Source organism: Miniopterus natalensis, chromosome 10 (genome assembly GCF_054644295.1).
Source record: "Miniopterus natalensis isolate mMinNat1 chromosome 10, mMinNat1.hap1, whole genome shotgun sequence".
Classification (NCBI taxonomy): domain Eukaryota; kingdom Metazoa; phylum Chordata; class Mammalia; order Chiroptera; family Miniopteridae; genus Miniopterus; species Miniopterus natalensis.
The window spans coordinates 77,302,599-77,318,878 of NC_142090.1; the positions used below are offsets into that span (position 1 = coordinate 77,302,599).

Genomic DNA, 16,280 nt, shown 5'->3' on the forward strand with positions numbered 1-16,280 from the left:
AGACAATTACAATAGTAATATTAAAGATCACAGATCTCCGTAAGAAATGGAATAATAATGACAGAGTTTGAATATTAGTACAGTCTTAATTTGGAGGGGACATACAGCTGTTACGTGGGGATGATTTTTTAAGCTTTAGCTGGCCCTCTGCATCCTTGATCTGTTCTTTTGCGGATCACTACTTGCACGAGTTTTTAGAATAGTAAGTGTGTGAAAATTTACAATAACTAGAGCGGTGTTTATGGGGAAGTGAATGTTGTGTTTTAATTCATATTACTATTGTGGACCTCTGCTTAAACCAAAATGTATCTACTTTTACGCAGATTTTCTTCTCAAGATGCTTGAAAAACCAAGAGGACTTGAGGACCTTTCTCTGGAAAAATGAAAACAAAAAACGCAGGCATACTCAGCCAAAAATCTGAGTTCTGTGGGACTCAGTTGATGCAGAGATGGACAATCATATAGGGAAAAAAATCCTGCTGGAGGGAGGACATTTGCCACAGAACTCAGTGTACCAAACATGATATAAGGACTCACAGGGATTTTGAAAATGCTGCACATCCCTAATAGTCATCTACATAGGTAATGCTGATAAACATTTTGTATTCAGACGCCAAAGTTAACTGATTTAAAAGTTGATTTACTTTTTATTAAGTTCTCTAGAGCTGCACAACTAGTGTTTTGATTTGTTGTGTTTTTTAGTTTGGGGTCTCTTCATTTTCCCCAACATGATGTTTCTGCATTCGTCTAGTTTTAAATTGAAGACCACATAATTCTCTTCCTATAAATTAAAGTCTTAAATGTGAAACCAAGAAATGTAATCAAGCAGTGAAACATTCTCTGAATGTAGACCATGATCTCAACTACTATTATTTTTTCTCCCAAGAGAGTAGAGAATAGACTTCTACATAGGAAAGCTGAAATACGTTAACATGTTAAATTAAAATTTAATATTATCAGAATGCAGTCCAAAGAGTAAATCAGGTTACATAATTACATTTTAATGAATTAAATATCGGATTGTCTACTGAATTGCAATTTCTTAAGTATATTGTTTCCTCTGAAATAAAACTGCTCCACAGCTAATCAGCAGTGAATCATCTTGCAGCTATGCAATTTCAAAAAAATACAAATTACCAGTTTTAAGTGCTGCCAGCTACAGTAACTTTGTTTTAACGGGTATTTTTGTTTGTTCTTTTCATGTAATTATTTTATTGTGCTTTGCATCTCCAGGCAGTTTTCCCACTTTTGGGTAAAATGCTTTAGCAGGTTGTAAGCTTAATAACTTATGAAAAGAGTAAAATAAAATTTTCTTGAGTGGAACCTGGAATAATTTGAGGGACTTTTATATACTTTTAAAAATCAGAATTCAATTAGGATGCCAGATTTATAGCAATTTGCATCTTTAATTTTCCAGATAACCTGGAAGTTAGTGTTTGATAAATGATTTTTTAAAGCAAATATGAAGATTTTGTTAATTTATAATTTATTAATGTGTTATTACTGTAATTGAAAATGTTATAGAACTTTTAAATTCAGTCTGTGTAGAAAGAAATGTATTAAGCAAAATTATATGAATAAATATTCCCACAAAATACATCTGAATGGTTAAAAAATACTGGAAGCCTATTAGGGCTACAATATGAAATGTCCTCCCTTTTTTTAAATATTGGAAATACCAATAGATAGATTCCCGTTTTCGACATGGGGAAAATGTTCCCGGTGAGCTGGAGCAGCGCACGGTGCCTGGCTGTTGAAAGTGGCGCAGCACCGTTCCCTTGTCTTAGCCTCTCGTGTGTGTACGCGTTTGCTTTCTGTTGAATGCTGCTCCTCTTTATTTGCCTCAGTTTTTTTCTCTACCCTGTTGCTTCTCTTCCTTTTTTTCTTTTGTTTCTTTTTTTTAAGGGCATGTACAGGAGCAGCTTCTGCTACCCGGAAAAATTGGTATATTTTAAACAATTGAAAGAGTTTTAATTGCTCTCTGTGTAATTCTAGACCGAAAAACATTTTCCCCTAAGTTATGCTATGAAATGCCTTTTGTTATGCTGCATTTGATAAAAGAACCCCAAACCTCCAGTGTGACAGCTGACACCACAGTTTTCATAGGTGCTTTTTTAACCAGTTTTAGAAAATATTTTTCCTTCAAGGAAAATATTCTTTCCTTAAATTTTTTCTGTTATCATGAAGTCTTAATATGAATCCATTTTATTTCACATTTTCAATTTTGTAAGCTCTCACACATACACATACACACACAAACACACCCACTGCAGGAAAAACCTCTTAGAATGTGAATAATTCATTTTTTCTACTACTAGTATAATGTTATTTTGTCGACTTTCATTCTTAAAGGAAAGATTTACTCTGGCTGTGGTAGTTCACTGGAAGTTGGTTTCTGATACGATTTACTCGTTGACTTTTAGAATGTATCGCATAGGTTCACATCTCCGTTGTATCCTGGACCACATGTCAGCCTTGCTCTGTTTGTGGAGTCAAGTTCGGTGCTGCCGCTGCTGCAGGAGAAGCTCCTGTGCTTTAGAGGAAGCTCAGCGTCAGTGTCGAGTGCAACTTGATCGTTACATTTGTCTAAAACAGTATTTAGTTAATTTGTTTATAGCAGTCCCTTTTTTATTAAAATTTACAGAAGTTACATCTTTTACTTTAAAGTCATTTTCCATCATCAATGACTTCATAAAAAGAGCTGAGAAACTGAAAATGTTTTAAAAGCCCAGCTGCTCCAGTTTTTATTCAAAGTCACTATTCTGAAAAGTGTTGTAAGTAATACTGTAAGTGATATCACTTATATTTGTAAACTTATATGCAGACACTGAATAGTGTAAGTAGGACATAAATTCGTGTTAGATATTTAAATATGTACTTGAAAGTACTCTCAGTTGAATATTAATGGAGGCAAAATAAAGATTGAAAGCCTAGGTCATCAAGTTGTTATAGTTTTCCAGAATCGTTGTAAATAATTGTTTTCAAATAAGATCACACTTGCGAATATAGAAAGCAGTATGTTCTGAAACTTACTTTGGTGCCACTCTTTTCTTCATAACGGATTTATTGCCAATTTTGGCTCTTTATCTTACTTAGATCTGGCCCCCCCCCCCCCCAACAATGTGTAAGAGATTACTTTTGGGCCTTTGCCAGAGATATAGACTAAGTAAGTAAGCATGTTAATCTGTGTTTTTGAGATCTGGTTATAAATCAGATATAGATGGTGTTTTAAGAGCAGTGTTTATGATTGAAATATAAACAATGGTTCCTATAACTGATTTTTTTGTGGTAGCCGAAACAGCATTTAAAAACTCATATGTTATTGACTGTTGCATACTATATAGGTTCTCTATTTCTTTACTCTGTTATACAACTATTTCAGTTTTCACCCACTAAACATTAATAGAATTTAGCCCCATAGTGGCTGAGGGGCACCCTCAGCATATTTACAGTATGTATTCCCAAAAGATTCAGTTTAAATGAGTTAATGAAAACGGCAGATTCCATTTCAAAGCTTTTTTACTTTCTAAAATTGTGTATAGTAATGTGTAAAAGCAATCATTTAAATTAACATAATTATAACAAGATGTAGGGATCTTCCTTTAAATGAAAAAGATTGTAAATTCAATGTAAATATTACCTAATTTTTTTTTTTTACTAACTTGAAGAGTGGAAGAAGGGAAATTTCCTGACAATAAGCTAAATTTGAATAGAGCATGAGGCTTTTAAAACTCAAGAATAATTGAATTTACCATCTGGTGACATCCATACTATGTATTAGTGATAATATTGAAGTCATCTTACTCTTTTGCAGAGGAAGTTTCCATGTAAATTCGGTTATTGGGAACTTTGCAAAACTACGTAGAGGTAAATGTTGCTTATTAAATATGAATACTGTTTGTTAGTTACAGGAAGTCTTCTAGTTCATTTGGGCTTTTTTTCTTGCAATTTGATTTATCCTGAGGTGAGCTCGGTGCATATTGACAGTGGGTGGTGAAATGTGAAGTGTCCCTTGTTCTTGTACAGATATTCTCTAAGTTAAAAAAAAAAAAAAATTCTGGCATGCTAGTCTTTTGTCCTTGGCCTGTCCCCTTTTTTGCTGAGGTCTGTAACTTCAAATGTTTTCTTTGCTGTATCGTGAATAATAGTAGTCAATGATCTGTTTCACTGACTACTTTTCATCTCTACTGGTGCCTTTCCATCTGAAACTAAATTGCCACTTGGTTTTCTTTAGAGGAAGTGGCTGCTTGGTGTCCTCCTAGTAGTGATTTTTATTCAGGAAAAGCTGGTGAAACTCTTTCGTAATGCTTTGCCCAGACAATACTTTTTGAGTACCTGCCGTATTCTGTGAATGCTGTGCTTAAGGTAGGGAACTGAATGTTCGTTCTTTTTAAATCGCAGAATTCCTGTGTTCAGTGGGGAATAGAATACCTGGTCTTTTAAGTCAGGTGATTCTCTGGAAAGTAAAAGGCATTGAAGAAAACCAGATATGTTAATATTGATGAAAATGCAGCATTAGTATACTTAAGGGAGTTGGTATATTTGGTATATTTTCAGATATTTAAACCATCATTAGTTTAGACCAGTGGCTAATAATAAGATAGACTGTTGGTTGCTTGTTTATAGAGAGGCAAAGAGCAACGTGGCCTAAACTCACAGCCTAGAAAATACATGAAAAATTTTAAAGTGGTATTGTACTCTGTATTAACCAACATTGTCCTCCTCAGCTCTGCCCTGGACTGTGGGGCACCTGTCAGGACCCCAACTCTTAGAGCCAGAGTGACTGGCTCCTTCGATTACTCGTGCCTGCTCTTTTGATTGGATATGCTGAGATCGATGGGTACTGATGATCTATGCTTGTAAACTTATATTTCTGCGTCACCCTGTTACCATTGAACCTGCGTTGTGAAAAGGTTCATTATTAGTCAGTAGCATTTTGAGCACCTGGGTGCATGTGACACAGCAGGCTGTATGGGGAGATACAGAAGAGACTGGGGGATTTTTTGGTGATATCAATCTTTGTTATTACAGCAGTCCATTACATTTTATTTCTCTGCAATGACTATATGAGTTTCATTGTTTGAAAATCAAGGTAATAATAGATATTTACCTCTGTTGCTTTGTTCGTGGTTTCCACAACTCTTCTGTAATACCTTAGTTTCCTCCATTAGAAAGTATTTTTCTGTTAAATATGGTATCAAAAGCATCAATCTCAAGAAATATAGAAAATGTATTCGGAACAACTTGTATGTTCTTAACTACAGTGGAGCAATTCATTATTGATATTTTTAATAAATAAAGCTTCCAAATGATCTTGCCAAATTACCCTGTTATTTAGAAGCAGAATGTAAGAGAATGCTTTCAAGGAAATGCGTCATTTCTACCCTTATGTCTAGAAGTTGACGGCACATTACAATAAAACAGAATTACCTGAATGCTGAAAGGTTACCATGAATTAACTGATGTCGCAGTTTCTTTATCTGTTTTTGTACAGTCTTTATCACAAAATTGAATCCAAACTATTAGAATTTTGTAATTGCTTAAGAAATGACCGTGGCAGTGGTGGATTAAAAGCTCTTTCTTCAGTACCTTCACCATGTGTAGAGATATACTTTGAAATTTCTAATGTAAAACCTGTGTGTGAATTTTGTACTTGCAGTACGATGGAGAACTATTAAGTTTTGCAGAGAGATCGTCTGTCAGTGCATCGTCATAACTTTTAAAATTTAGATTGTATTTAGTGACGTTCTGTTAGGTTTTAAGAAGTGAAGTGAGTAGTTGATCTTTGGAAGCACAGTCTCCAGGCTGTAAGAAGTATTGAGTTTGTAGCCCAGTGGTTAAGAACATGGTTCTGTCTGAAACCAGCCTGCCTGGTTTTGCCACCTCTGTGACATTAGGCAAGATACTTAACTTCGCTGCACCTCGCCTTTGCCTACCTCAAGGTGGTTGTGAGGATTAAATGGGAGGGAACATGCATGCACCACACACATAGTGAGTACCTAATAATGCTAGTGGTTATTATAAACAATAAAAATGTTTGTGCCCATAAGAATGAATACTTGTTTTGTTTTTCCCTCCAGTCATGAGGTGTAGGAGCAATGCCTTAGACCTGAACAGATGTGTTAAGGAAGCTAAGTATAAGAGAGGACGTTGGGAGTCCTGATCTTCCCTCTTGCCAAAATCAAGAGATTTACTATTTTGGCAGTTATGTATTAAGCACTACGTGGTTCTGTGGACTGTTAGGGACCAAGAGTATTGAAATCAAAGATAGGTGACCGTTAGTGAGTGAAGCAAGTAAGTAAACAAGCATGTAAGAAAGTATAATAAATGCTGTGGTAGACGTATGCACGGGTGTTGTGAGGGGGTAAGGAGGTCATTGAACTCAGGCTTGGCGAGGGAACAATTAAACTAAGCCTTTAAGAGCGAGTAGATCATGGCTCTAGGGAATGTGGACTTGTGGAGTGGGAAGTTTGGAAGGGCATCCCCAAGGCAGGAAGCATACCTCAGATGAACATGACACTCTTGGGGAGTTGCTGTATCTAGAGAGGTAAGCAGGTGACAAATCCTGAAGGGAAGTATGTGCCAAACTATGACGGAAGGATTTTAAGCAGGAAAAAGATTTGTCCTTAACAGTAGACAGGCAGAGATGCCTCTTAGAAAATTTATAGTAGTTCAGGCAACATGCTGAGGGGCAAAGCTGAAGCAATGACAACAGGGAAAGCAAGGATGGGAGGACTTAAAGTTTAGGGTAGAATTAATTCATCTTGGTGTAGTCATTTAGGTATAAGGGAGAACCTGAGATAAAGAACCCCAGTTCTGACACGAAGGATTGGATCCTAAATGGGAGGCGGAGCCTTGAGAGAAGCCAGACAGGAATACTGGGCAAGTGTGAGAGAGCAAGAGCGTGCATGTCTGTGTGCGTGTGTGTGTGTGCTCCTAGGGCCCAGGAGGTACACTGTTAGAGGAGTCAGTAGGTGCATGGTAAGTACACTGAGCGAGTTTAATGTCTAGGTCAGATGAGTTGGACCTTTCCCAGCACCCTCACCCTCCCCCCTTAACCTCAGGTGCTGGCCGGAGTAGGGCCGTGCTTCCCAGGTTTGCTAGGTGCACTCTGACACATTCCCGGGGTTTTCTCTTTGGTCATTGGTTGCGTATCTTCCATCCTACCTGTGTTCTCAGACGTCCACAGCAGAAGAAAGCGACTGGTGGGAAGCAGAGTCTTCGTGGAAGTGGAGAGACAGGAAGGATGCATCCTGCTGTCCTGATGGATGCTGCTGTCTGGGTGGGTGGGTCAGGCTGGGCGAAAAGAGGGCCAGAAAAGGTCGCTCCGTTCCTGGGAGACTGGGTTGCCATTGGCTGCAGCATGATCTTTGTTAGCAAAGGACAGAAAATGAGGACTGGAACGCTTGTCCTGGAGACATCCTTATCTTAGATTAGGTCACGGAGTCGCTTCTCCCACAGGTTGCCTCACCGAATACAACGTATCCGTGGGCACACCAGTTCAGGCTTTCACAGGCTCTCCATTGGTTCAGAGGGGCTCCTGTGGAAACTTAGAATTTCATAGACCAGCAACTCCTGCCGAGCAAGGCCTGTGAGAATAATAGGAACCGAACACCAGAAAGAGAATTGTCCTAAAATATTTTTAAATCCCTTATAGTTATAAATATGCGTGATTTAAGATTTGATTTCCCACCAAAATACAGTAAAAACTGTTCTGTAGTACCTAATGACGCTGTAATTAATTATAATACAGAGTTGTTAAATTCTGCCACGTGGTGCCTTACTGCTAGGGCTCTTTTCCATGAACAATATTCATTATTTTGTGAGGTTTTAAAAATACATCTTCCCAACAAAGTCATTTTGAGACTTCAGTGCTTTCTGATTGGCTTGATCTTGTAGCAGCTGGGTAACTGGAAGGAAACTATACAGTGTCTGCAATGTAAATTTATATTTCAGAAAAATACTGAATAATCGTATGTCACAAACCTTTCACAGTAGCTCGTTAATCGAAATGTTGTTAAATCTGTAAGTGTTAAGAGTATTCATTATACACACAGGATAATCCAAAGAAGCACATGGTGTACAGTTCATCCATTGCTGGGACTCAAACACTGCAAAGACTGCAGGCTGCCTTAGGGTGTTTAACTATCCAAACTATTATCATTTTAGCATGTAATCAGGATAAAAAGCATCAATGAGATATTTCACACTTTTTTTTTTGCAGTCTTGGAAACTCGGTGTAGTCTATGTTTATGGCACATTTGTATTCAGAACTGGCCACTTTTTAAGTGCTCAAGAGCCATAGGTGACCAGTGGCTACTGTATTGGACACAGCTCCTGGCTATCCTTACCTGAATATGTTCGAAGGTCTTATAATTCCACCTTTGTGAAAACCTCTGTCTCTCAAAGTTAATTTAGCTACTGTGCATGAGCAGAGCTGGTCCTGTGTTACTAAATTGATGCAGTTTCCTAATTTTTTCAATGAAAGGCTGAAAATATCTTGAAAAGGTTGATAGTCTAATGAACCCTCTCCGTGTGCTTTCACAGATGTCACTCACTGGCTTGTGTCCTGTTTGCAGTTTTTGGTAAGAACACACAGGCTCTGAATAGCCGGTCAGTTAGGAGATGGTGTGCTCATGAAGTTTCAGCCAATCCACCAACAGGAATTTAAGCAGTGCTGATGAATAGTTCTCTTCTGGGTTGTCCGAGGATTGAGCTCTGTGGGGCAGCTTCATGAGTGTCGGGCCTTCTAGCAATCCTTGACTTTTTACCATAGTCATGCTTAAAACGGCTGAGCTTGTCCACTAGACCCTCACAAATCCAGGCTTCAAATCGAGCTCAAGAGTCACCAGGAGTCTGGTCTCAGCTATGTCCAGTGAGATGCTCCCTGGTTTGTGGGAATTCCGTGCTCAGGTGCCCTGTTGAGTCGGAGTGGGACTGCCAGGGAGTTTTTCTGCCAGGCTGGGCTGTACCATGGGAAGACAGGTCTTAACACGCTTCTGCGTGGGGAGCCTCAGAAGCCAAACATTCGCAGCACTTGGCTAAAATGCTTCCTACCAACTCAGCAGGTAGGAAGGGATGGGCAGAGGCAGCTTTTTAAAGATATTAAGGCCTTGTCACCACCCCAGAGATTCTACATTAATTGTTCTGGTGTGATCCTGTTCTGTGGCCAGTTGTACAACCTTTATCTGGGTTTTATCACACCTGCAGATAGGGTGCCAGCTCTTGAGGAGAGAGTTGCCTGTCTCAGCTCTGCAGCTAAAGCTCTTGCTGTGTCTGCTCTGATTCTCTGTACTGCTGGATCGAACTCCTGGCTCTTTCTGAATGAGAAATCTCCTCCTGTATCATTGTTCGTTCTCCCCAGCTCTGTGGTTCGTAGAATAAACTGCCTGATTCAGCCCAGCTCCAGTCCTTGATTTGCACAGCTAAGTTTGTAGATTCCTAAAAACCTTTCCTGCCTCCAGAATGGGGCTCTGACAAATCAAAAGCCCTTTGGTTTTCAGGCTCTTGTCTCTCCTTTTGGCTTTAAAATACTCGACTTTGATGTCTTTGTTTTATCCTACTGTCTCCCTGCTGAAGTGGCAACTGCCAGTGTAGTCACTGAGCACGTTGCCATAAGCAACCAGGACGCAGGGAATGAACAGTGTAGCAGTTAGTTCAAAACAGCATTCTATTACACTCATCTCAATCACTAGAGAGCCACTGTGGGTGACTCGGAGCTGTCGTCTGACTTTCACTCTTAAGAGTTATTTTGGTAATCCTCAGAAGTTGTCTCACCCTGAAGGAGGTGTGGGAGTTACTTGAACTAGAACTCTGGGTGAATTGAGTGTTGGTTCATTCATTTAGTACGTTTTATTGAGTAGATGTGAGATACTGTGTGAGACACTGCACACCCACTGATGGAAAAAATGATAGTCCCAAGCAAAAGTTGGTCACGGGGTAAGGCGTGGCATATATATGAATAGCATAGGTGTGCGAAACCTGCTGCTTTTGAGTAAGCATCTGTGTCAGATCTCTCAAGATGTAAGATTAGTAAAGTCACTGGAAAGTACTTCACTTGACTGGTAGGTCTGAGTGCTGCTAAAACAGGTGAAAACAGATGGAAGTACTGCAAACACTCGGATTTCACTCGAGACAGCCAGACACAGATTTGTGACCTCATTTCTGTTTTGAGAGGCCTGTTTCCTCAATAAGAACAGTTATATTTCTAACCATATTTTTTCTTGACAGCTTTTGAAAACCTCCTCAAATAAGTTCCAATTTACATACAACAAAAACAGCCATTGTAAGGGTACGATCAGGTGAGTTTGGACACAGGTACACACCTGTGCAACCATCACCATGACAGAGAGGGAACGTTTGCGTCACCCCTCAAATACCTCAGCCCCTTTCCAGTCAGGTCCCACCCTTCCTTCCTCAGCCCTCGGCAGCATTGGCCTGCTTCGTGTCACTGTAGATTAGATGAAAACATTCAGTAGGTCCTTTATTTGTGTAAGACTTGTATCGCTGGGCACATCTGTGATGGGCGTCAGTGTTGTTGCTTGAATCAGTTCTGTTTTTATTGCTGAGTAGTGTTCCACTGTATGAAGATACTACAGTTTGTTACCCAGTCTCCTATCTGTGGACACCTGGGCTATTTCTAATTTGGGGCTATTGTGAATAAAGTGTCTATAACATTTACATATAAATCTTACGTGAATATGTGATTTCATTTCTCTTGAATAAATGCGCAGGTGGAATTGCTGAGTTGTATGGTAAATATTTTTTTAGTTTTGTAAGATACTGCCAAACTGTTTTGCGTATTGGCTGTACCATCCACATTATTGCCAACACATAGTCTTTTTCATTTTGGCCATTCTGGTGGGTATGCATCTCATGGTTTAGTTTGAATTTACCTAACCACTAATAATATGCGTCTTTTTATGGGCTCACTGACCATTCCAGCGTCTTTGGTAAAAGGTCTGTTAAAATATTTATTACTTTTAACGGTTTTGTTGTATAATTTGCATACCATAAAATCCAGCTATTGAAAGCATACAATTTCATGGTTTTTAGTATATTTACAAAGTTGTACTATCCTCAGCATAATATAATTTTGGAATATTTTCATCACCATAAAGAAACTTCACACTCCTTGGCAATTGCTCCCCATTTCCCCCTCCTCCACCCCTAGGCAACCACTAATCTCTATTTGGTCTCTGTATTTTCCCAGTTCTGATTATTTCATACAGATGGAGTCACACAACATACGGCTTTTGCATCTCACTTCTTTCAGGTTACATAATGTTTCTGAGAGGTTCACCCACGCTTAGCACATATTATCAATTGTTTACTTATTTTTGCTGAATGATACTCTATTGTATGGATATACCACATTTGTTTATCTACCAGTTGATGGAATTTGGATTGTTTCCACTTTTTTTTGGCTGTTATGAGTACTGCTGCTATGAACATTTGCCTTCAAGTCTTTGTGTGGATGTATGTTTCTCATTTGTCTTTGGTAAGTACCAAGAAGTAGAATGGTGGCTGGGTTGTATGCATGTAGCCTTCTATCCCATCCCATTCTAGAATATGTTGGAGGCTCATTATCTCATCCCCAGATCACTGTGTTAAATTTCTGCTGTCCTGCACAGCTGTTGCTGGCCGCAACCAGTATCAACCTCAGGCTAACTACAATGCTTGTCTTCCTTGATGGCTACCAAGATCAACATCGTTTGCAACAATATCCCCTTAATATAAGTTTTCCCCACATTTTGCTCCAAATCACTTCAATCCCCTCCACCAGGGGAGCTGTAGATCCCCAGAGCCTGGTGGAACTACAGTGCCACACAACTGGGGAGATGGGGGGAAGGGGAGCTGGGAGATGCTCTGGGCTGAAACGCCAGATCCCACTGTTTTTACCAAGGTTCAGTAGGTTTTCTTGGGTAAATGTTTCTCAGTTTGCTGCATGCCTTTGGTCAGTTTCCAGAGTTCTGAAGTGATTGTTTTGACAGTTTTGTCAGATCTTGTCATTACTCTTTGGGGAGAAAGTTTGCTATATTCCATCCCAAGTTATTCCTGAAGTCTAATGGGGCTGTTCATTTTTAAATTGGGTTGTGCCTCATATTAGTATTGAGTTGTTAGAGTTCTTTTTATATTTTGCATACAAATCTTTTCTCAGATAAATGATTTGCAAATGATTTCAGTCTATAGTTTGCCTTTTCACTTTTTAGCAGTGTCTTTGGAAGAGCAAAAGTTGAATGTTGATGCAGTCCAGTTTATTAGTTTGTACTTTTCCTGTTCAAGCTTTTTGTTTTCTTAAGAAATTCTTGCCTAATACAAAGTTACAAAGATTTTCTTTATAGCACTTACATTTAGATCTGTAATACAATTCAAGTTAATTTTTACATATTGTGTGAAGGTAAGTATTTAGGTTCAGGTTTGTCCATATGACTCTTCAGTTTATTTCAGATCATTTGTTGAAAAATGATTATCTTTTCCCTATTGAATTAACTTAGTGTTTTTGTTGAAAATCAGCTTTTATGTATGGGTGTTTCTGGGCTCTTTTTTTGTTCCATTGATAATATATGTCTTTAATTATGCCAACATTACACTGTCTTGATTACTGTAGATTTATAATAAGTCTTGAAATGACTTCCTTCAGTTTTGAAAGAAATTTTGTTGGGTATAGAATTCTAGATTGTCATTTTCCCCTCCAGTGCTTTAAAGATACTGCTCCGTTGTCTTTTGTCTTATATAGCTTCAGGCAAGAAGTTTGCCATTATTCTTCTTAAAAATTTTAATTGAGATGTAATTCACATACCATAAAATCCATTCGGAAACATACAATTCAGTGTTTTTAATATAGTCACAGAGTTGTGCAACCACCACCGCAGTCTAATTCCAGAACATTTATATCACTGTTAAAAGGAAGTTTCTACTAGTAGTCACACCTCATTCTTCCCCTTTTCCCTTGCCCCTGGTAACCATTAATCAACACTCTGTCTCTATGGATCTGCCTATTTTGGACATTTCATTAAGTGGAATCATACAATACGGTCCTTTTGTGTCTGGGTTCTTTCACTTAGTGTAATTTTCTCAAGGTTCATCCATGCTGTAACACATACCAGCACTCCATTTCTTCTTATGGTTGGATAACTTCTGTTGAATGGATACACCACATTTTGTTGATGGACATTTGGGTGGTTTCTACTCTTTGACTATCTTGAATAATGTTGCTATGAGCATTTCTGTAGAAGTCTTTGTGAACATACGTTTTCAATTACCTTGAGTACGTACCTAATGGTAGTGTTTGCTGGGTCATACCTGTGGCAATCCTGTGTTTAACTTGCTGAAAACTGTTTTGTCCAAAGAGGCTGCACCATTTTACATTCCCACCTGCAATGTATAAAGGTTTTAATTTCTCCACACCCTCACCAGCACTTGTTACTGCTTGTTTTTAATACAGCCAGCCTATTGGCTATGAAGTGGTATCTCTTTGTGGCTTTGATTTGCATTTTCATGACTAATTATGCTCAGCATCTTCATGTGCTCTTTGGCCATTGGTATATGTTCTTTTGACAAATGTCTGTTCAAATCCTTTCCCCATTTTATTGTTGAGTCTCTTTATTGTTGAGATTCAAGAATTCTTTTTCTGTGTTCTGCATTCTAGACCCCTATCAGATATATGATTTGCAATTATTTTCCTTCATCCTGTGGGTTGTCTTTCCACTTTTTTTATAGTGACCTTTGCAGCAGAAAAGGTTTTTATTTTGAAGGTCAATTTATCTATTTTTTTCCTTTGGCTGCTTGTGCTTTAGATGTCATCTAAGAAACTGTTGCCAAAATCAACACTATGCAGAATTACACCTATGTAAATAAATGATTAAGGTATAAATTAGGTACTTGCTCACTTCCCTTTAACTTCGTTAGGTCACCCAGAAAATCACTCTTATGAACAGGATGCTCTTTCATTGCTCAGGCAAAGTGCCCTTCACTGCTTTACATGTGTGATGGTAGTGACTGGAAAAGCCCGATGGTGGTTCAAGGCCTGAGTTCCAGTGCCAGGTGCCCAGGTTCAAATACTGTCAGGCCTGCTCGTGAGTCATGTGACCCCGGGTCATTCATTCATTCAGTGCCTTGGTTTCTTCATCTATAAAATGGAGATGATTACAGTTGTGAGAATTAAATGAGATAAAATATCTAAGCCCTTAGTTCAGAACCTAACTCAGCTTATAGGAAAATTCATACTGATTTTCACTTTTTAAATTTCAGCTTTATTGAAGTATAATTGACAATTTTATTTTTTAATTATTCTTCAAACCTATATATGTGAGAATGAAATACTTACCAATATATCCTAAGTTAGGGTGTGTAGATTACCTATTTTCTTAGGAGATACATGCTAAAAATACTGAAAGTTTCATGATGTATATGAATTAAAAGGAAAAAAATGCATTGAAAATATAAAGTGAGAAAAGATCACACACATATGGTAAAATGTCAGTACTCGTTAATATGTGTAGGATCTGAATGGTCATTGTATTTTAAGTTTCCTGTGCATTTGAAGTTTTTCATAATAAAAATTTTAGGAAGGATGGAAATCTTTTCTTCTTTTCTCTCCATCTCCTGTTTTTCTTTCCATTTTCCCAGCTGCCTCCCAGGTTTCTCCCAGGCGGGGCCTCATATCTCTCCTCACCTGTGGGTTGGCTCTTTACTGTTCCTTGGCAATAGCAGCAGGGAAGCAGTTAAAATAGGCGCTGGAGCCGGCCGCCTCTGTTGGCACATCTGCCACCTCACTTGTTGTAGGGCCAAGGGCAAGTTACTTTAAACTGTGTAGTGCAGTTGCCTCAGCCTCGTGGGTTCAGCGTGAGGAGTGAAGGAGCAATGAGTATAGATAAACGATCAGGAGAGGGTCTGGGGTTCCAGGAGCCCTCGACCGGGCTTCCTCAGGCTGGTCATCGGCTCCCGGTGTCCCTGACTTCTTTCCGTCTCAGTGGGGTGGGCCCTGAGCTGCCTCCTGGGGAGAGGGAGCTGGGGGAAGATTTCACATGCTTCTTCCTTTTCAAACACACAAGGGATTGAAATGGGTAACAGTCCTGCAAGAGGTTTCTACATTTAGAAAAAATATTTCTGTGTGTGTGTATTTATATGTATTATATATATTACATCTTATTTTTCCATTCATCTGTCTGTCGGTGGACACCTAAGTTGCTTCCCTGTCTCGGCTGTTGTTCACTGCAGCATTATTTACAAGGGGACATATTTTCTTTTGAATTAATGTTTTTATATTCTTTGCATAAATACCCAGAAATGTAATTGTTGGGTTGTGTGGTAATTCTATTTTTAATTTTTTGAGGAACCAACATTCTGTGTCCCATAGTGCTGCACAGTTTGCAGTCCCACCAACAGTGCCCAAGGGCTCCCTTTTGCGCCCTCGCCAACACTTACTGTTTGTGGATTTGTTGTTGGCGGTCGTTCTGACAGGTGGGAGGTGATACCTCGCCGTGGTTTCAATTTGCGTCTCCCTGGTGATTAGTGACGCTGAGCGTCTTTTCGTGTATTAGTTGGCCATCTGTATGTCTTTTTTGGAGAAATGTTTATTCAGGCCCCCTGTCCATTTTTTTAATCGGGTTGTTTGTTGTTTTTTTGATGTTGCACTGTATGAGTTCTTTATAAATTTTGGATATTAACCCCTTATCGGATATGTCATTTACAAACATTCTCTCCCATTCAGTAGGTTGGTTAAGATACTGCAGGGAACAAACCTTTTCAGAACAGCCAACCATGCTGGGAGTTATTCTGGGATTGTGAGGGAGGTGACTGAGGAGACGTGAGGTTTCTCTGGGCTTATGTGCCTAACTGGAGAATATGTTGACCAGCCAGCTCCTCTTCTGACATGTAAAGTACCCGTCGGGGGCAGTCCTATTATCCCAAGTCACTTGAATCAATGGCATGTCCTGATACCTCGCCGAGCTTGGCGGCGAATCGTGGCGGGTGGGCAGAGGCCCGGGCTCCGTTTCGGAAGGGGAATTCTGGACATTCCTGGGTCTCTTGCAGGGCGTGTGAGGGCAGGGGAACCAGGAAGTGAGAAAGGGAAGTGGGGCGAGCAGAGGCAGCTGTGGTCACCTCGAGTTCTGCCTGAAGCCCTGGTGGCAGTAGCCGGGGACTCGTCACGGAAATTCGCCTCTGAAGCTGCCGGCCCCAGAGTGCTTCAGATGGCAACGGTCCCTGTTAGGACAGATTTCCCCTGTTCACAAACAGCGTTTTTACAGCATAAGCAAAGTTCTTGCACATAGATA

The 16,280-nt window shown here is 39.4% G+C and overlaps 1 protein-coding gene across 3 annotated transcripts in view; it reads left to right on the forward strand.

The window, feature by feature from the left end:
- Positions 1 to 2,938, forward strand: part of ZNRF2 (zinc and ring finger 2) — a 54,603-nt gene extending 51,665 nt beyond the window's left edge. For all 3 annotated transcript variants that reach the window (XR_015715197.1, XM_087821240.1, XM_087821239.1), the window contains one exon: positions 324 to 2,938. Coding sequence is in view for 1 of the 3 variants with exons in the window: in XM_087821240.1 (XP_087677366.1) it covers positions 324 to 345 (22 nt within the window). In the remaining 2 variants the exon portion in view is untranslated. The remainder of the gene's footprint in view (positions 1 to 323) is intronic.
- Positions 2,939 to 16,280: the final 13,342 nt, after the last annotated feature.